Genomic DNA, 19,397 nt, shown 5'->3' on the forward strand with positions numbered 1-19,397 from the left:
TGCATCTGCACCTTGATCCTTGAAGGGTGGTGGCGTTCCTACGGATGCGGAAAACTCGGTTTCCAGCCGAGTCACACGCTAACCGTGAATTTTTTTGTGTCTTGTTCCTCTAAAGCACTGGCTAGTGAAGTGTATCGACCTGATTAGAACAGCATGCTATGCTGGATAATCTTAGCACCATGCTGAATACCCGTCGCACTCTACACGCCATGCTAAATACCCGTCGCACTCTACACGCCATGCTAAATACCCGTCGCACTCTACACGCCATGCTAAATACCCGTCGCACTCTACACGCCATGCTGCTGCAGTGGTGAGGCTGAATTTCACTCGCCAGAAGTAAGATTAGAAAAGCTTGAAGTAGAGAAAGTGGATACGTAAATATGGACAATTTCCATAAACTCTGAGGCCCAGCCCCACAAGCTTTTACCCGCCAGGCTTAGTCAAACAAAAGGAATGGTTCTGAACGATTCTTCTTCTGACATGTACATTTCACATTCCCATGTTTGGTACTATTGTAATAAAGCATGGTTGCCGCACAGTCAGCACTCTTGATTGCCTTACTGAGGTTTTTGTCTGCGAAAAGATGTTTACATTATTATTTCCTACAATGACTATGGTCTTGGATCACACTCACGTCCGTCCTCATGCAGCATGTTCAGATTATGTCCGAGTTCATGTGCCATGACGATAGCAGTGTCGGCCACTTCGTCGGTGGTTCTTTGCTGTGGCGGTGCAAAGCAAGACATGTAAACACACGGCTCAGACACAGACATACATGCACACACACGCGTGTACACACGAACACGCACGCCCCCCCCCCCCCCCCCCAACACACACAAACACACAAATAGACGCACAGCACAGGCATATAGGCGCACAGGCAGTCGTATAGATAAAGAACACAAAGGCATTGCGTCTGCTAGAGTTCTCAATGCCTGTGATGTTCAGAGTGCAGCGGTGCTTTCAAATACCAGTACCTGCCAAGAAGGAGTCTACCATCATGCTACTCAGCAGAGTCTAGGACATCGTGAAACACATGCGGTGGAAGACACTCTTCACCCCCGAAGAAAGCGAAGAAACGACAAGAAGAACTACGGCTTCAAGAGCTGCCCACCCCAGATAGCGGAACTAAGAGCATTCAGGGATGAAATGCACATCACGGTGGAAAACATTCCTTTTCGCCGTGTTTCCAACCAACTCCATGACAAAACGAGGAAGGACATTGGTTTGATCAAGGCCTGTGCAGAGATAGTGGTGCCAAAGGACAAGGCTATATGCCAATGGACAAGGCTATATGCCAATGGACAAGGCTATATACCAATGGACAAGACCCAATACATGTACAGTATACCGGTCCCGCAGTACAACAAGCTGATGCGTGAAGACGTAAGGAAGAAATTCAGGCTCGCTTCCGACAACACGTATCCCGGACATTAACGCTCAAGCCAGAGCAATTACCGTTGACCTCCAACTTGAAGACCTCATGGAATGTCTTGCCAAGGTTCAAGCATTCCTAACGCTAAAAGACCATAAGGATGGCTTTGCTCAGAGCCTGCAATGTAGGCTAATCAACCCAGCAAAGTCGGAAGTGGACATCGTCAGCAAAGCCATACTTCCAAGTTCTAGCTGGTATCATCTGCCCTATTAGCAATAACGTCTGCAAAAACGTGTGGAAACATTGCAGCAGTAATCACTAGGCTGTAGGCTATTGAGTACATGCCAATTTGCACATCCATAGCGTTAGACACTGTCGACTTTTATCCGTCCACTACGAAAGAGCTCACAATGTTTTTTTATTGGGAACCAAGGAGTAAAACAGGAAAAAGGGGACTAACAGCGGAGGCTGCCTAGTTCCATATAATTATATCAATGCATGTCATTCTAAGCAGGGAACTACTGTCGTGGACATGGAAATCCAGTCGCGCGTGTAGCGTCCTCAGGGCGCTGGCCATGCAGCCATGGGTAAGCAGTACACACATGCATGACATTGCGCTGCAGCGCGCTGGTCGCATGGGATCAACATTACTGTACACTGCATGCAACGACACCGTTCTGTATCCTCTGATCAGCTGAGGGCTCCGACCCCGGTCAATCGACTGGATTTCCATGTCCACAACAGTAGGGTGTGTACCAGTAACGGGATCTGTGCTCACCTGTACAACCGATGCTCCTTCAGGCATGCAGATTTCACCAATCGCAGCGATGCCAATTGTATCACCAGAAAGGTTAATCCCGCTGATTGAACAACAAAAACAGCAAGAAGAACCAAATCAGCATCAGTATCATGAAATCAATACTCTTCGCATCGACACAATCTGATCACTGACCCTTTCAAACCAGATCAAGGACGAATTACACCGTAAACTTGATTCTTATTTCTCCGGAAGTCAGTCTTGGACCATCATGTCGACGTATTTATCGATGTCAAACCCAGCTGAAATATAGATGAAACCTGGTTGAAAATTTGACTTTGCTATGGTGCCATTTGGATGGAGTAAACTTCAAAACATAATCATACAAGCAATCTGTACATTTTTCCCTGAAAAACAATTTTGAAACAGGTCATCAATCATAGGCCCATATACGGACAAAGACAAGATGACCATCTTTCTTGGTTTGGATAGTGTATTTCGGAACGAGTTGTCGGAGGAGCGTGGCCAGACCTCTGCTAATGACAGATTTTTGTGCTCAACCATCATTTACAAAACACTCTGTCAAACACATTAGAAGATAGATTTCACCACTCTTGAAACAACACACAGAATATCCCGGCAAAGCAAAAAAGGACGGTAAGCTTACGTCAAGAACTGAGCGGCATCGTATGAAACAGAAATATTCTGGCTGATGGAATCGATGTAATTGGTGAAGTCCCTCAGCAGGGCATTTGGATTGGAAGTGACGTAAAACGCATCCCTCCGGTTGAACAGGATCAGGTTAACCATCACTACACGGAAGTTGATCGTGCGATAGGCCTGGACGTGAAAGCAAAGCCAGCAGCAAAACAACAGGAGAAATCGTCAGTGCGTGTACTCGTCCTACAGTGCTGCTCAACAGAAATCCGTTCGAAGCGAGTGCGTGTGACGCCGAGCGCTGTGCAGCCCTAGACCTGCGAACAGTGAGATGTGAACTTGCCCAGGGCACTGACTTGATTCACACGATTGGGTTTCCTTCAGCTGCACTGTAGCACACAGTAAACTTCATTGACACACCATACAGCCTGTGTACTTGTCTTAGCAAACACAATCCAGAAACCCAAGACCGGCGGAAGCAGTGTTTGATTGGTCCGGGCCATGCCACAGCTGTTCATACCTTGCGCATGACTTGGCAGGTACACATGAACCCCTCAGTGACCCCCTCAGAAGGTAGTTGGTTGGTGGCCAAAGAGTGGGTCCGGCCAACTCCTGACCAACCGGACCGGTTCTGCCGCACCTGAAAATACACTGCCGTGCCTTACTTGATCCATGTCATGACAGAGATCATGAATGCATGGTATTATGCACGCACTTAATGTATATATATGGTGGACCAGCTTCTTATGGCTATTTGCTGCGTTTTCCAAGCAGAGTCAACTATACATCCTCAGAACCCTCCACAAGCGGTCTCCGAGCCCCATTAATCATTGAACAGAAATGGCATCATGTAGCCCGGAGACCGCTTGTAGCCCTGAGACCGCTTGTAGCCCGGAGACCGCTTGTAGCCCGGAGACCGCTTGTAGAGTGTCGTGCGGCGCATGTATGGTTGCAAGGTATGGCTGCAGTGGAGTCTGCACATGTTGAGACATGCACGGTTTAATCTGTAGTATGTCAGTGGAGCTGAAAGACACCCACACGACACGCAAAATGGCATTATCACACAGCATGTGCTTTCAATGATACAGCGAGCTATATTAATGTCTGTGGTGCCAATTTTGCGCCATGACCGCTAGTTCAGCATACTTGAAGCTCATAATTGTAGCTATACTGATGAGGCCTAGATGGTCGAAACAGCTTGCTGTGTACAGCGTTGGGCACAAAAACACGTTTAGTGTTATTCGGATCTGTAGTGCGCGCCATGACGGCGAGTGAGTCAATCTTACCAAGTCCATCTGGTTGATTGCGGCTTCAATGTAGGCCACTGTCACTACATCATTGCGATAGAACATAGCATACTGAAAGCAGACGGAGATGAACAAGTAAAACATTGAGTTAAATGTTCGATGAGGGGCTAATGAGGACGGCTGACAGTTAATCAACATCATTTCAAGCACTTACAAAAACACAAGGCCGCAAATGACACTTACGAATCGATTGTCTGCCACGATGAACATCTCCACCACTCTCTGACGGCCTTCTGTGAGGATTGTCTGGCGCTTCATCTACAAGTGTGGTAACACACACCGCATGACAAATCAAACCACAACACTTAGAATCACCTACAACCATCCACCTCCAGGCCTTTGCAAATCCCCTATTGTTCGCCTATGTCTCGCCAGTCCTTTCAGATTTAGCATAGAAGATCACATTCTAGCATGGCGTACATCTACTAAGTCAGCCATTGTCTCTCTGTGCATCTCTCTGTATCAACTAATTTGCTTTTCAACTCCTTTTTTTTAAGATAGATAATAATTTATTCTGGGGGTAGATCCGATTGATTGCGGTCGTTTTTCACATCTTGACCAAATGAGCACGCATCGAGGTTTCTCTTACTCTTGCATGGGTATCGCCAAGCATAGAGGCGGCCATCTCGTCCAAGCTGCCTTGTTGCGACATCTCCGGTTGTCCATCAGCATGCTTGGCGCCTGGAGTAGAAGTATAGATAGCCACATCCACTGCTGTTGGTGTGGGGTGTACGGCGTGTGTGTGTCCATGTATTTCTACAACGTACAAACGTTGGCTTGGTGTTGTAGGAAACATGAAGCCAATGTATACACATTAATGAAAGAGAGGACGATACGTTTTCAGGCTATCCGTTGTGTCCAACACTAACAATTATAATTTTAATAATCCTTGGCTCTGCATCCGAGGCCATTGTACACATTATTTTATGAAGAGAAAAAACCAGGTCCGCCGCAATCAATCTTAGAAAGTCAAGTAAGTGCAAAAGATGAGTCACATTTTGAGATGAAAATCTAAATGTGTATCAACACAACTCACCGCATGTCCCTGGAGTTTTGGGCTTCATATCGCAGCCACGATACATGATGTGCTTTCCCCAGAGCTGAGCACAGAGCATGGTAAAATGGAATGATTATTAGAGTTGAGTGCAGAGCATGGTAAAATGGAATGATTTTAGAGCTGAGTGCAGAGCATGGTAAAAAGGAATGATTCTAGAGTTGCAGTGGCGGAGAGGTACAGGTAAGCTAGCCAGCCCCAAACAAACCGTATGCCGATATGCACGCACACGGGCACACAGACACGCAAACAGACAGCATGCCTGCATAACTGCCCATCAGCACTTACCCCCCCCCCCCCCCATCCCCACCCACACATGCGCCCACAAATCGATGTCACCTCTACTCCAAGCGCACTGCAGTCGTCGCCAAAGAAATCCAACCCACAAGTCCAAAGTAGCACCAGGTTTTCCAATAATATCCATGTTCCGATGACATATCCCAGGACTATAAGGGCAGCATGAGCCTTGGCGCTGCTTTGTGTACGTGGGTTGAATTTCTTTGGCAACGACTGTACCAATAACCTGCTGGGTATGGGCCGCTGTGTATGGGCCGCTGTGTGTGGGCCGCTGCGTATGGGCCGCTGTGTACGGGCGACCAAAGGTCTATTCTCCTCCTGTTTCATTGCGGGTGTTTTCGAAACCGTGATTATTCGACTTCGAAAAGCTAGTGGGACAACAGAAGCTTATCAGACTTATAATTATCGTAATCATTTGTTCAGTACCTTCATCTGCATGGGTGCGATAGTGTACGTCTCGTTGCCATCCCAGAACTTCGCGCTGAGTAGTGGGCAAAGCAGGAAAGGGCCAGACAAACATCGTGTGAAAATAGTACACACCATGGATGATAATTATTATGAATAGTAACAATCACTGATGCATATGATGTGCACTAACCAAACAGCGACACCCAGTCAACATAATTTTTTTCTTATAAAGACGTTGCTGCTTCGAACGTTGGAGCTCGCCCTTCCTGCTTCCTAGCGGCTGACAACTATTACTTGACTGACTGACAACCGTCTGGATCACAAGCGTTTGCAACCTGCGACAGGATAAACCTTCAAGAAAGCTCCACTAGTCGCTCAAAGTGTTTCGGGTAATTAAAATTTAAAATTATTTACTCTTCATCAACTTCTCTACATAAGTGGGCTCCTGAAACTTACTTGGTGCTCTAAGTCTGATCCGAGAACTAGGCATACGGTTTCCGTGCTCTCCAAAGGCAAAAACCTCGCTCGGGATACCCGGTTTTTGTGCAGCTCCGCTTCAAGCGTGACCAACATGTAGATCTACAGACAGTAGTAACACCTCGGATCGTGAGCGCCAGGCGTGCATGCAGTGCAGTGTGAGTCAGGGTCACCAAGGTCACACATGGAGGTGTGAATGGACCCAGCCCCTAGCCTAGGCTAGTACTCCCTCGCGCCTTGACTCGCGTTGATCGATCTGATTGGAACTGCGTAGATGTAGATCTACAAAGCTTCTTGAGCGACCCTGACTCACACTCCTGTCGCATGATGTGGAGGGCATGGTGTCGGGTGCTCATAACTAATATACTTAGGTGTTTGTCGCGCTGGAAACAGAGCGTCTCTGTAAGTCGTTGTCCGTGGTGCTGTCTTTGTTGGGCCATGGGGAGCACTACACTAGGAGTGTCATGATGTAGCTCTCGTAGCTTTCGGATCGGAGCACTACAGTCTACACTTGTGACTAGCTCTCGGATCGGAGCACTACGCTGGCTCTCGGATCGGAGCCCATTAGCTTGCTCGAGCTCGACGCCTAAAAGCAGTGTTGCCAGAAAGATGGCGCCTAGAAAGTATAAAGTAAAGGGTATGATTGTATGTAATTTGTCAGTCGCCCCAGTACTTTGTATTCCAGCACCCTCTACTACAAATTAGCACACAGTTTTCAGCAGCAAAAATGTCCTACTAGAACATACTCGCTGCCTGTGTGGACCCTGGCTAGCACCAGACGTAGCGTCGATCGTTACTGAAGTAACGTCTTTTGCATAGCTACGGGAATAAATCAGATTTGGGTACAACCTTCACCCGGTAGGTCTACCCCCTCATAAACTTACATAAGTCCGTGGCAAGTGCTGGCAACTACCCAGCTCTCCGGATGACCGTGACGTATTCGTCCATGATAGTGACAGTCTGCAGCAACTCGCTGGTAAGTGTTCAGCAAACAGAAAAACACACATACCGACGCATGGCATAATAGTAATCATGGTAATACACACTCACCAACTGCACACGTTTACAATGCAGTTCCTCGGAGCTTCGTGGCCAAAAGGCCCATCAACAGTCAACGACATGCAACTCTGCTTGGGGCAAAAGTACCAGTAAGCCTGAGTACGGTGCATGTACAGTCAAACATGACAGTGAAACAGTGGACAGAAAGGCTCTGTGGTTGTAGCTCAGAGTTTCATGCCCAACCCTGCAATTTCTGTTTGATTGGAACCGCCTCTTGTACGGGCAAAACTCAAAACAATCCCCAACCCTGCAATCGTCAGACAACATGATGATGGTGGGTATGGCGGAATTTTTTGGTTTTGGTTGAAAATGTACTTTACATCGCAAACCAAACGGGCGTTCATGATGCCCAATATTATGAGCTCTCTCGTTATGCTATTCAGTATTTATGTGGGGACTGGGTGCGGATTTTGTCAAGAGTTGCCAGTCATGTTAGGGTTCTATGAATGTCCCAGCAGTGATATGGATATACAGGGGCTGCATATGGGGTCTAAGTGCTAAGTTGTAGGGTGTGTGTGGAACTGTGGGTGAGTATGCTATGACAGTAGACGTAGTTACTATTAACTTGCTAAGTTCGGTGGCATCGTGATATTTTAGGAGGAATTTGTTTTCGTGTCGTCACGTTGAGATAAGTGTTGATCGCTTGTCGAGGCAGGATGGGGAGCCTAGGCTGGTGAGGATGTCATATTGCTCAGTCATGAATAGTGTGCATGGCTTGTTTTTTAGACAGTCTCCTCGTACATTGGTATTCGCTTAGTTTTATCATTTGACTAATAGTGTACAGAGTGTTGTGAGTCACCCGTAGCTGCATGCTGGATACTAGCTGAAACATCGCACAAATATGGCTCAATAATCATTTACAAAATGTTTGAATGCTTCCAATGATAGCGATCGGCTTCACACTGCACCCTGTGATCGTTTTAATACATGTATGCGCACTTTACTCACCTTTTTGGGTATGAGACCCACATCGTCGTCAGAAGCATCCATGTGGTCAGCACCGTCGTCATCATCGCCCTGATGAAAGTAGGACTCCACCCTCGCACTTATCCTGTACAGGAGTGTATTGGCAGAGAGTACACGGCAAATGCATGTACATGAACCAGCTTAGTATTCAGTAAAACCTGTAACTAAAGACCACGTGACTAGCGACCAGCCTGGTACTATAGTAAAACCTGTAACTAAAGACCACCGTGACAAGCGACCAGCCTGGTACTATAGTAAAACCTGTAACTAAAGACCACCGTGACTAGCAAGCAGCCGGGTACTACAGTAAAACCTGTAACTAAAGACCACCGTGACTAGCGACCAGCCTGGTACTACAGTAAAACCTGTAACTAAAGACCACCGTGACTAGCGAGCAGCCGGGTACTACAGTAAAACCTGTAACTGAAGACCACCGTGACTAGTGACTAGCCTGGTACTACATACCACTTCGCCAGGCACGGACAGTCTCACATTATGGTTCATTGGTTGTGTTGTGCAAACCTCTAACTAAGGACCACCTGCCACTAAAGACCACTTTCTCTGGCCCCAAGCGGTGGTCGTTAGTCACAGGTTTTACTGTACATCTACTCTGATTACACATACAGAGTCTCAAGCAAGAGGTGTGATCTCTGCCTCACGGAGAAGCTTTTCATCGCCCGTGCAGACCAAGCCAGATGCCTCAACAAGCGGTCCGAGCTTGTGTCGAATTGCCGCCATGAGAGGAAATATTACTTGTCAAATATTGTCACCTGATCCTTGCAGAATACCGCCTAGTTAATAATAAGTATACACAGAAATGTAGAAGAGAAAAGGACATATGGATACGAGTTAAGAGTAACTCTCCATCACTGTAACATGATACTTTATACAGTCAGAAAGTGCAATAACTAGGCACAAAACTGACAGAGTACTGAGACATTCGACATTCTGACACCTAGCTTCAACACATCTCCGTAGCGCTAACCGACAGCCTTCCAAATTCCATCAGCCTTCCAACTTGGAAGGTTATGGAAAGACCAAAGAGGTCTTTGGTCTTTCCATAACCTTGAACCTTCCAAGTTGGAAGGCTGTCGGTTAGCGCTACGGAGATGTGTTGAAGCTAGGTGTCAGAACGTCGAATGTCTCAGTACTCTGTCAGTTTTGAGCCTAGTTATTGCACTTTCTGACTGTATATAGTATCATGTTACAGTGATGGAGAGTTACTCTTAACTCGTATCCATATGTCCTTTTCTCTTCTACATTTATTTATGGCTCAACATCCGAGTTTCAAATATCCACAGAAAATAACACTTTCTCTCTGCAGCTAAAGTTAGGCCAAATAACACATCTTGTCAAGCTTTGCCACCTAATTCCACGAGAATATCACTAACAATAACAATACATAGATAACTAACACATTCTCACATACTCTATGTCACGCTACATACATGTACATGTATCATAATAATTATTATGGTGATTGTTATGCTGGGCTTGCCATATCCATGCTACATGTATAAAGAGATACAGAGCCTGTAGTGTTGTTTACTGCGGTCCAGAGCACGGGTTTTGGATCCGTGCCATTGTGACGTGACGTATGTTAGGATACCACGGATACTAATCACACTTTCCTATGGAGTACATATGTATCAGGGTGCCACTGTGCATGCATTATGTTTTTCAAAACAATGAATAAGATACTGTAAAGCCATTATTCTAACGAGGCGCATATATAACGATTTCCCATAATTGACTAGTTTACGTGTACCAAAGGTAACGATTCTCACTCATTCTCAATGCTCAATAGGACAGTATATGTATCTATTTCTGTATAACGATTTCTATTTTAACGAAAGATTTCTCCTCGTTAATTCGTTAGAGTTAGCACTTCGTTATAATTATGGCTTTTACAGTAATCTGCAGATTGAGTGGTAAGATTCGTCACGAGTCACGACGTGTTCATACGTTCACACACACAGGCAGGTACTGGAGCTGTATTCGATAGCGCTCAAAACACACTGTGCAGAGCTAGTAGTAACACACAGTGTACACAAGCCAACATGTTAGTGAATGGAGCAAGTTGTTGTATGGTGCTTGATCGACGTTTGGCGTGAAATTCGGAGTATCAAAATTAAGTACTAACCCGTTCCATTCTGTTCCAATGATAGGAAGTTACACATTCGGGTTGGTTCAAGAGCATTTTATATTCAGAGAAGTGTAGCATAGAAAACTGACTCGACTGTAAGGTGATATTGAACCGTTCATGTTCACTCACGGGTTGTTCAGCAGGTCCAGAATCCATTCTTCACCGAATGCAGCTACTCGCAAGCTTAGTGTCCCGGTATAGCCGTCCTGAACAGTACGAGAGAGGGTGTTTGTACGGGGGAAACAGAGTGAAGGTAGTGAAGAAAGGTGCATGTACATCATGCAAATTAAATAAAACAAAAGTATGAAAATAAGACACCCCTTTAAATTGCCAAGGGTCATGCCTGTGTAGAAGCATAAGTCCCCGGTTCAGTATACTTCTACTTATGAACGAATCTGGGCGTTGAGTAGTTGGTGATGGAAACTGGAGCAGACACATACCGGTAAAGATATACAAATAACAAGCAAATAAGGTGTTTCCACATACACGATGTCTCCCATTATCTGGAGCGAAACGGAACCCCTACAGAGATCCACAGTAATTGCTGTGATTTGGTCATAATGACCATACATGGTAGCACCGAACTTGAAACGCTGATTGCCATGCAACGAAGTAAGTGACCCCTCAAGTACAAGTACTCTACCCCAATCATGTACCGTACTCCACTCTCATACATAGCCACACTATGCATAGTAGAGGCAAATTGACATTTCGAATGGACCCTATATCTACATTGTACCTACACTACACTATACATTCACAAAGCTGTAAACACGCAACAACAATGCCGAAACGCAGAGATAGTCAGACACACCCTTGTACTCTCCCGCACATCCACCTTCCCAATGTCCTTAGACATTTCCACCCTAACCTTTGTCATCACAAAGCTCCCCTTCCAACTCGCTTATACCCATCGCTCCCTCCTGACGCCCACCCAAACAATTATAATGCACATACAGATATACATAAACATACGCACACGCACACGTGCACACACACACACACACACACACACATACACACACACACACACACACACACACACTTCCTAGTCTGCCCATCGGGGGGGGGGGGGGGCAGATTAGGTACCTTACCCGAATGTGATCATCTTGCAGTGTTATGGCTTCCACTGGTACAATGCTAGCTGATTCATGATGTGTTGCCATCTCTCTGGGATCTGCTCACACACATAACACAACCACACACACACACACACACACATGATGATGACGTCATATCAGCGACATATCCAGCAATTGAACATGGTCACTAACTACACGCACTTGGCATATTCATCTACGTTACAATTTGCTGGGGTCGGGTAGGGAGGGGCAAGGACTCCAACATTGCTCTATTCAAGAATCCTACCAGCAAATTTGAACATTTTCAATAAAGTGACCGACTACTTCAATTGGTCTTGCAGTGCCATTCTGCATTACGCTTGTGTTGATTGAGCACCCAGCACGGCTCTTGAAGCTAGTGTAAATAGAACTACGGACTGCCTTCAGGTGATGTCAATTAGACTTGAAGTACGTGCGTTATCTTGTGTTAGTGAACATTGATTATCAAGACATTTGAAAAAGTACCAACACAGGCATCCCCGCTTATCCACGCAACACCCGGCATGCCCATCCCCGCTTATCCACGCAACACCCAGCATGCCCATCCCCGCTTATCCACGCAACAGCCAGCATGCCCATCCCCGCTTATCCACGCAACACCCAGCATGCCCATCCCCGCTTATCCACGCAACACCCAGCATGCCCATCCCCGCTTATCCACGCAACACCCAGCATGCCCATCCCCGCTTATCCACGCAACAGCCAGCATGCCCATCCCCGCTTATCCACGCAACACCCAGCATGCCCATCCCCGCTTATCCACGCAACACCCAGCATGCCCATCCCCGCTTATCCACGCAACACCCAGCATGCCCATCCCCGCTTATCCACGCAACACCCAGCATGCCCATCCCCGCTTATCCACGCAACACCCAGCATGCCCATCCCCGCTTATCCACGCAACAGCCAGCATGCCCATCCCCGCTTATCCACGCAACAGCCAGCATGCCCATCCCCGCTTATCCACGCAACAGCCAGCATGCCCATCCCCGCTTATCCACGCAACACCCAGCATGCCCATCCCCGCTTATCCACGCAACACCCAGCATGCCCATCCCCGCTTATCCACGCAACACCCAGCATGCCGCGCAGTGCTATCTACCCCAGTCTTTCCCGTCACAACACTGCGGCCCTATCAGCACTTGCCTTGCCCTTTCATTGGTGGACCGTGCACGGTTCCGCATTCCATTGCCGTGAAGCAGTTTATGCTTAATTACTACTACTTCCATATCATGATTCTCTTCACCATGAGGCTTATCCTTATAGCCAACCCTTTTGTACATAAGCAATTCACCGCAAACATGTCGAAAATAATAATACGAGTAAATTATTATAGTTATGAACAAAAATACGTTGATTATCGAGCTGCAGAGAGTGCTCAATGCTAGAGATAAAGCTTAGTAGTCAGCTGTCTGGTGGCATGAAACTCAGAGTTACAACCAACCTGAACGTCCTTCGCTGAGTCTGCTATGTTATGAACGAACCTTAACTCGCGTTCATGGTAAACAACAAAGTAGCAAAGTTTTCGTTCCAGAACGTGTTCTTGTACCATTTGTCAATGGAAGCTCGTGAGCGAAAGAAAGTACAGGTACAGTCATGATGAACAAAAGGATTTATACATTTTAGGTGAAGGTTAAGGCCCCTTGAACACTACGTAGAAAACCGCATATTTTTGGCATTTGGATGATGGGGATAAGGCCAAGACGTGTGTAGATGAGATCATGTGTGTGAGAGAGGAATGGCTGGCGGGCAACGCAGCGAATACATCGCTTGTCGAGGACCAAAAGCTGATGCCGGTGGTGCGCAGAGCAAACCCTATCTCCTTTCCCTCTCTGACAGCATCTTTCTTTTTTTTTCCCTTTTAGCTTGCCGTGGTTGGCTATCACCTGACCTCTCATGTTTATTGGCAGTCTTCGGACGGGCCAGGAGATGTTGAATAAATAAATAAATAAATAAAACCGAGAAGAAGGCATTGGATTCATATAACATGTCAGCTAGCATTAGCGATCTGTGAAATAACAGTGATTGTTGCTGAGTTAAATGGGAGGGAATGGTTCCGCAGCCTCGCAGCGCCGTCCATTTCTGGAAAGTGTTCTGTGTGATAGTCGCAACTTGAGTCTCCCGCCGAAACTGGGAGTCGAGATGCAGACCTAGATATCGAGAAGTTGTTGTCCGAGCTAGGGGATTTCCATTGCATTCTATGTTACAAGTAAGTGATAGTGGCTGGTTGCGGGACGCATGTAGGGCCAGAGCGTAGGGACCGGCGGATTCTGCTCGAAAAGGTGGCAGATTCTGCTCGAAAAGCAGTGAAATTGGCAGAACCACACAAACCTTATGGCGGGAAATTCCTCGAATTCTGCTCCATTTGTTTATCCACATACCAAACATGCATGACACTTACCAGAAAAAGTACCGAATTCTGCCAATTTTTCTGGCGGCAGAATCCGCCGGACCCTACCAGAGCCTCTTTCTTCCAGAAAATTAGCCTGGTTGGAGACTGAGAGGGAGAGGGTTAAAATCGAGAATGCAAGAAAGCCTGTACATGGTGGAGGAGGTTGAACAGTTAGTCGTAAGAACAAAAGAAATACTAATTATAGCAATCAAGGTAGGGTAAGCAGGATACAACGACAGCACTAAAAATATCATGTGTGATTTCTCGCAAAGGTGGCCAGACAACAAGCGTATGAGAACTTTAGTGGTAACTTAGAGTTTTACGTTAGGACCACCCATATCACAGACGAGACCATTAAAATTGCTATCTGTCAAAATAATTTCCTACACATTGAGAGTTGTCATATCAGGATTGTCTTAACGTGGAACTCTGAGTTGCGACAAACTGTTCATTTTCATCTGGGTTTATTGAACTGTTTACTCTTTCTTTATTCGCATAGAGCATTCTGTGCGTGCGTGTCTGCGTGACAGGATTCACTTCGCAGTATACTAGTATTACCCATGACAAAAACCCGTCTATGCTCCGTCCTTATCCTTCATGCTGACATCTGGCGGGATTGGACGGTAGATAGAGGAGGGTGTGGTGGTTGAGGTGTGTGCATAAAGCAGTCGTCAGCCACAAAAACACATCCATGATTATCTTTGGCCGAGATTACGTAGAAATGACGTCATTGCATCCTGATTAGGTACAATGATGTCTCTTCAGGCGATAGATAAGTCTGATGAGAAAATCAGATGTTTCTAAAAACCTTCAAAAATTGAGAGTATTTTGATTGCCGTGTTCCCGTTGTTCCCATATGGGAACATAGAATTTCAAAGGCATATAACTCCGGTATGAATGGCCACTTTCTACAGTATTTGACAGGCACAACCCCACATAATAGCCAAAACATAATGGTATTGGAAAAATGAGGATATGTGGTCATACAACTAGGTATATGACGTTACTTCTAACATACATTGCTTCCGATATACGCTAAATTGGCTCAGTATTGAGAGTCCACTGCACATAGGAGACTAATTCCAAACTCAATATTGTTCTGGGTTCATATACATGTATGACCAATGAATCATAAAAACCGAAAAGGATCTCTCTGACAACTTATTTTGGCCACTAAAATCCACTTCCTAGATCTTGTTCCCTTATGGGAACAATGGGAGGATAAAGGTTAAGATTACTGTTTGGAGGGTGCTACTCTCTTTAGACATTGAGTTTGGGCCGTAAGGGTTATTGTTAGCAGGTGCCACAATGGAGCACAACACTCCAGTTTAGAAGATTATGACGAGGACATTGCGCAAAGGAGGGAGTTTTGCACAATTATTATTTGTGCAGGCTAGATGGCATTTACGCTGGCACACACGTAGGAGCAACCGACGTCTCTTACAAATACCGCCGAAGTCGCTAAATCTAGGTTTGATGTCATTTAGTTATTAAAATTGGTGTTGATCGCATGTGTGATGATCAGAATAGCTCCGTGATGTAGGTCATTGTGGGATAATAACCAGGAGCAGGTACCACGGACATTAGCCCGTAGATACAGTCAATTGCACTAAACGGTCCCATCGGAAGTGAGACTTACTCAGCCATGGGCTATAACTACACGTGTCATGTAGTCTACATGTGCATGTAGGTGCAGACGACTCTTTTAAAACGACCTAGAACAGCTCGCTGAATCCAAGCATGATGTTCCTCACTCTCGCATACCTGAACAGGTACATTCATGCATTGCTGCTTCTGAGATAGAATTTAAATTAATCCGATATTGGCTGTTCAAGCGTTATCAGTTGCCTGATGACTGCATGAAACTAATACCATAATGTACCGCGAGGTCACCCCCGCCATCTCGTCCTTTCCGTGTAGTGGTTGTCTTGTGGATTTGTTACATGTAGTTACAACGAAGATGCGTAGTTCTCGGTGTCTTCTGTGTACTTGTAACAACCTAGAATATAACGAATTTCGTGCCATGGTGAACTATTAAACGTTCTTTTCCAAGGCCTTGCAGAGATCTACATGTATACAAAAACTGACCGTCTGCAGCGAGCTGTTTTCGTTTTGAAAAGAACCACAAAATGTGTGTGTACAGTACTGTACATGTATGTGTATGTGTGGGTGGGGGGGGGGGGGGGGATTTTGACCAAGCGCAGGGATGAAATCATTGGCCACATGATAGGCATGACATGACAGGTGGGTTGATATACGAGTGCCCGGATTTTCTGAAATAATGAATGAACTACCCTGTACATTAGACAATTTTGTTGCCACATGTATAATCTGCAGCTTCCTCACGAAAACCTTTTCGGGTGACACAAGAGCACTTTCTCAAAATTTAATAGCAATGTGGATCATATCCTGAAAATTCACTTGGAATGACGACTTCTGCATACAGTGTGTACCATATGCTATGACCGTTCTCATCTCGATTTATTTCGATTTCCATTCTTGAATTTGACTCCTCAGTTTTACTTTGCAATTATTATCGTATTCACACTGTTGTCTCATTTTTTAATTTCTATTTCTTCGGTCTCTCTCTGTCTCTGTACGTCTCTCTGTTTCTGTCTGTCTGTCTGTCTCTCTGCCATGGCGACTTGACCAGAAAAGAGAAGGGAAAAGGCAACTTTGAGTTACCAGGAAATCAATGTAATTTGGCTGTGTTGCTACCTGCATATCACACATACACCAAAGGGTATCTGCAGCAGCTTCAGAGAGATCGATTTAAAATCCACTGCGAGATGACGTAACCGAGGGCTTTGTTTTCTAGCCCATACTTGCCGATGTCTTGGGAGGCCAAGACAACGCAAAAAGAAGTCGTTGTCGATTTGCTAGTCGTGCAGCGAACAGCAAAAGAAAGTGCATCTTTAGAAGTTTTCCACACAATTCATGTACACGTATATATATAATATATATATATGGCGGACCATTGATGGTTGACGTTGATTTCTGCTATATAGGCACCTACTTTTCTTCGTTTCTTCGAGTTCTAGCAAGCGGTGTCTGGATTGCTCGAGCAGACCCAGTCGGCACTCTTGCCGGCGACCGGCTGCGAGAGATCTACCGAACAAAGCAGTACGGAAAGGTGTCCCATTTATCATAATGAGCGGCTTGGGATAGTTCAATTACAAAGACGGAAAGGATGTTCGCTCTCTCATTACCTTCGCCTTTCACCTTGCGCCATTGTCAGCGCCAAGGTAAACCCTACGTGAAATCTCAGAATTATTATTAGCGTTCGGGTCGTTTTTGGGTACGTACCTTTGCCCATGTGGATAGTAAAATCCATGTCACTGTCATTATCACCAGCACCACCAGCACCACCAGCACCACCAGCACCACCAGCAGCACCAGCAGCAGCATCAGTGTCATACTGTATATCACGTTTCTCCTCGTGCTCATGGCTGAACACGACGTTCTGCAGTACGTCCTCATCCATACCATGGCAGGGCAACAAGATAGAGTTGGTTGCTAAAGCCACCAACAGACCTGTGGCGAACATCCGCCGGAAACGAGACATCTTTCTATGTTCGTCCTGGGAGATTCTGAATATGGATCGCCACCTTCTCACCCTCCCGGATGGTGATTCGACTGGCCTACAGCGCTGTTATAAACGTGGAGACTTCCAGTAATCCATGCGCAGTGGGCAATGACTCAGAAACACCCAGCAGAGAGAGAGAGAGATCCGGATCCGGCGGAACTGTGCCAGACGCGGACTGCACTGTCGGTAGATGTCCGTCAGCAAATCTGCTTAGGCGTTACCTGCACGCACGCATTGTTATCTACCGGTACTGTTCATGCCGGCATACTAGAAAATCATTATGTGCGCAAACACAGATGCATAGACCCTGTCTGATGTCGTGATCGCGTCAAAGTGAAACTCAGGCATCGCAATGCAGATTTGTCCCAGCTACTCCCGTGTATGTATAAGACTCTGGACTGGGGTGTATCAGACCAACCTCTCGAGCTACCATAACTAGCTCTGAGAATGCACACTTCCAGGGAGCCAGAGTGCCAGACTCCAGGACGATGGACATGGTCCTATGACGTCATGGCGATGAGTTTTGCATGCGCACGCTCCTGAAGACGGTTGTCGGGTTGACTTGAAATGTTGTGATTTCAGGGTGCTTGAGGTGTGCCTGGAGTGGTGAGCCCCGACATCTTCCCAGTGTGTTCCCCAAAATATTATTGTGGCCGAACCAGTCACATTAATATGTACTGTACAATGTCATGTAGTTGTGATCCTGAAAGGGTCCTTACTGGTCCCTGCTGCAGTAGGACTTTCAGGCTAAGTGGTCTTCGCACTAGCGACCAAGTGGTGATGACCATGCAGTAACGCAATAGCGCTCGCGATTTCGGCGTACTAGTAACGAGATGCCATGTTTTTTCCCCTTTTGAAGTGAGTTTATTGATTGTGTTCGTTGACAATAATTTATTTTTATTTATTTTATTCTATGAAGTTTTGATTTGAAGTTCTTTTTGGTTTGGGTTCGAAAATTCTTGTTTTACACATGAATTTTCCAGATTTCTTCTCGAGTATACACGTACATTGTATGTTGTATTGCAGGTGCCATGCAACAGTATTGGTATTTCGGGCAGGGCCACGTATACCATCTCTTACTCTTAGCAGAAGTACCCACACGCTGTCTTTAGTGGCCAGGCATACTCTCTTCACCTCGCACCAAGAATTTAAGTTCCTACTTAAAAAAAGTGACAGCATCGCGTCATGCTGCGTCATAGCGAATTTGGCAATACGTTTAATAAGGCAGTTGGTTGCTTCCCAGAGGGTGAAGGACAGAGAAAGAGAAAAGGGAGACAGTGAAAGTGATTGGAGAAAGGGAGAGTGATAGAGAGAGATAGATATGTAGACAGAATGGAGAGAGAAAAAGGTAGTGAGAAATAGAGAGGGAGATAGATATTACCTTGTACGAGATAGAAGTAGCGATTTGGGAGATTTTTGTTTTAGGAAAGGAGTTCGCTCCCCACATTGGAGCTCACGCGTTTCCAGAGATACATGTAGATAATTTGAACAATGATGATGAAGACAGTTCACCCGTAGCACTTGAGTGAGATGGCCCATGGAGGGAACAAGAGAGGGGTGAGATTTAGAAGAGAAAGTGAGAGAGGGACAGTGAGAGAGAGAGAGAAAAGGAAAATTGCTGCTCTCTTGTTGAATAGGAACCATAGCACGATCGGTTCCCTTATTTGACAGTCCAGATTACACCAACCACTCTGAACTCCAGGGAGGTCAAGACAGTTTGAAACTATTTTGGTGGATTGCCTTTCTCTAAAGTCATACAAGGCCGGAAGGGCATTGAAAAATCTGATAATAA

The 19,397-nt window shown here is 45.9% G+C and overlaps 1 protein-coding gene across 2 annotated transcripts in view; it reads right to left on the reverse strand.

Annotated features, from left to right (window-relative positions):
* LOC135810340 (zinc metalloproteinase/disintegrin-like) overlaps window positions 1-17,925 on the reverse strand; it is a 39,146-nt gene extending 21,221 nt beyond the window's left edge. Inside the window, exons 1-13 of one of the 2 annotated variants that reach the window (XM_065323830.1) lie at window positions 17,326-17,925; window positions 11,601-11,683; window positions 10,636-10,712; window positions 8,343-8,445; window positions 7,220-7,308; window positions 5,877-5,931; window positions 5,136-5,199; window positions 4,689-4,780; window positions 4,283-4,357; window positions 4,079-4,150; window positions 2,803-2,975; window positions 2,157-2,238; window positions 638-725 (exon numbers count right to left, since the gene is read on the reverse strand). In XM_065323830.1, coding sequence (XP_065179902.1) covers window positions 638-725; window positions 2,157-2,238; window positions 2,803-2,975; window positions 4,079-4,150; window positions 4,283-4,357; window positions 4,689-4,780; window positions 5,136-5,199; window positions 5,877-5,931; window positions 7,220-7,308; window positions 8,343-8,445; window positions 10,636-10,712; window positions 11,601-11,683; window positions 17,326-17,584 — 1,312 coding nt within the window. In that variant the 5' untranslated portion in view covers window positions 17,585-17,925. The remainder of the gene's footprint in view (window positions 1-637; window positions 726-2,156; window positions 2,239-2,802; window positions 2,976-4,078; window positions 4,151-4,282; window positions 4,358-4,688; window positions 4,781-5,135; window positions 5,200-5,876; window positions 5,932-7,219; window positions 7,309-8,342; window positions 8,446-10,635; window positions 10,713-11,600; window positions 11,684-17,325) is intronic. The other variant, XM_065323829.1, reaches the window with a different exon arrangement.
* Window positions 17,926-19,397: the final 1,472 nt, after the last annotated feature.

Source organism: Sycon ciliatum, chromosome 2 (assembly GCF_964019385.1).
Source record: "Sycon ciliatum chromosome 2, ocSycCili1.1, whole genome shotgun sequence".
Taxonomy (NCBI): domain Eukaryota; kingdom Metazoa; phylum Porifera; class Calcarea; order Leucosolenida; family Sycettidae; genus Sycon; species Sycon ciliatum.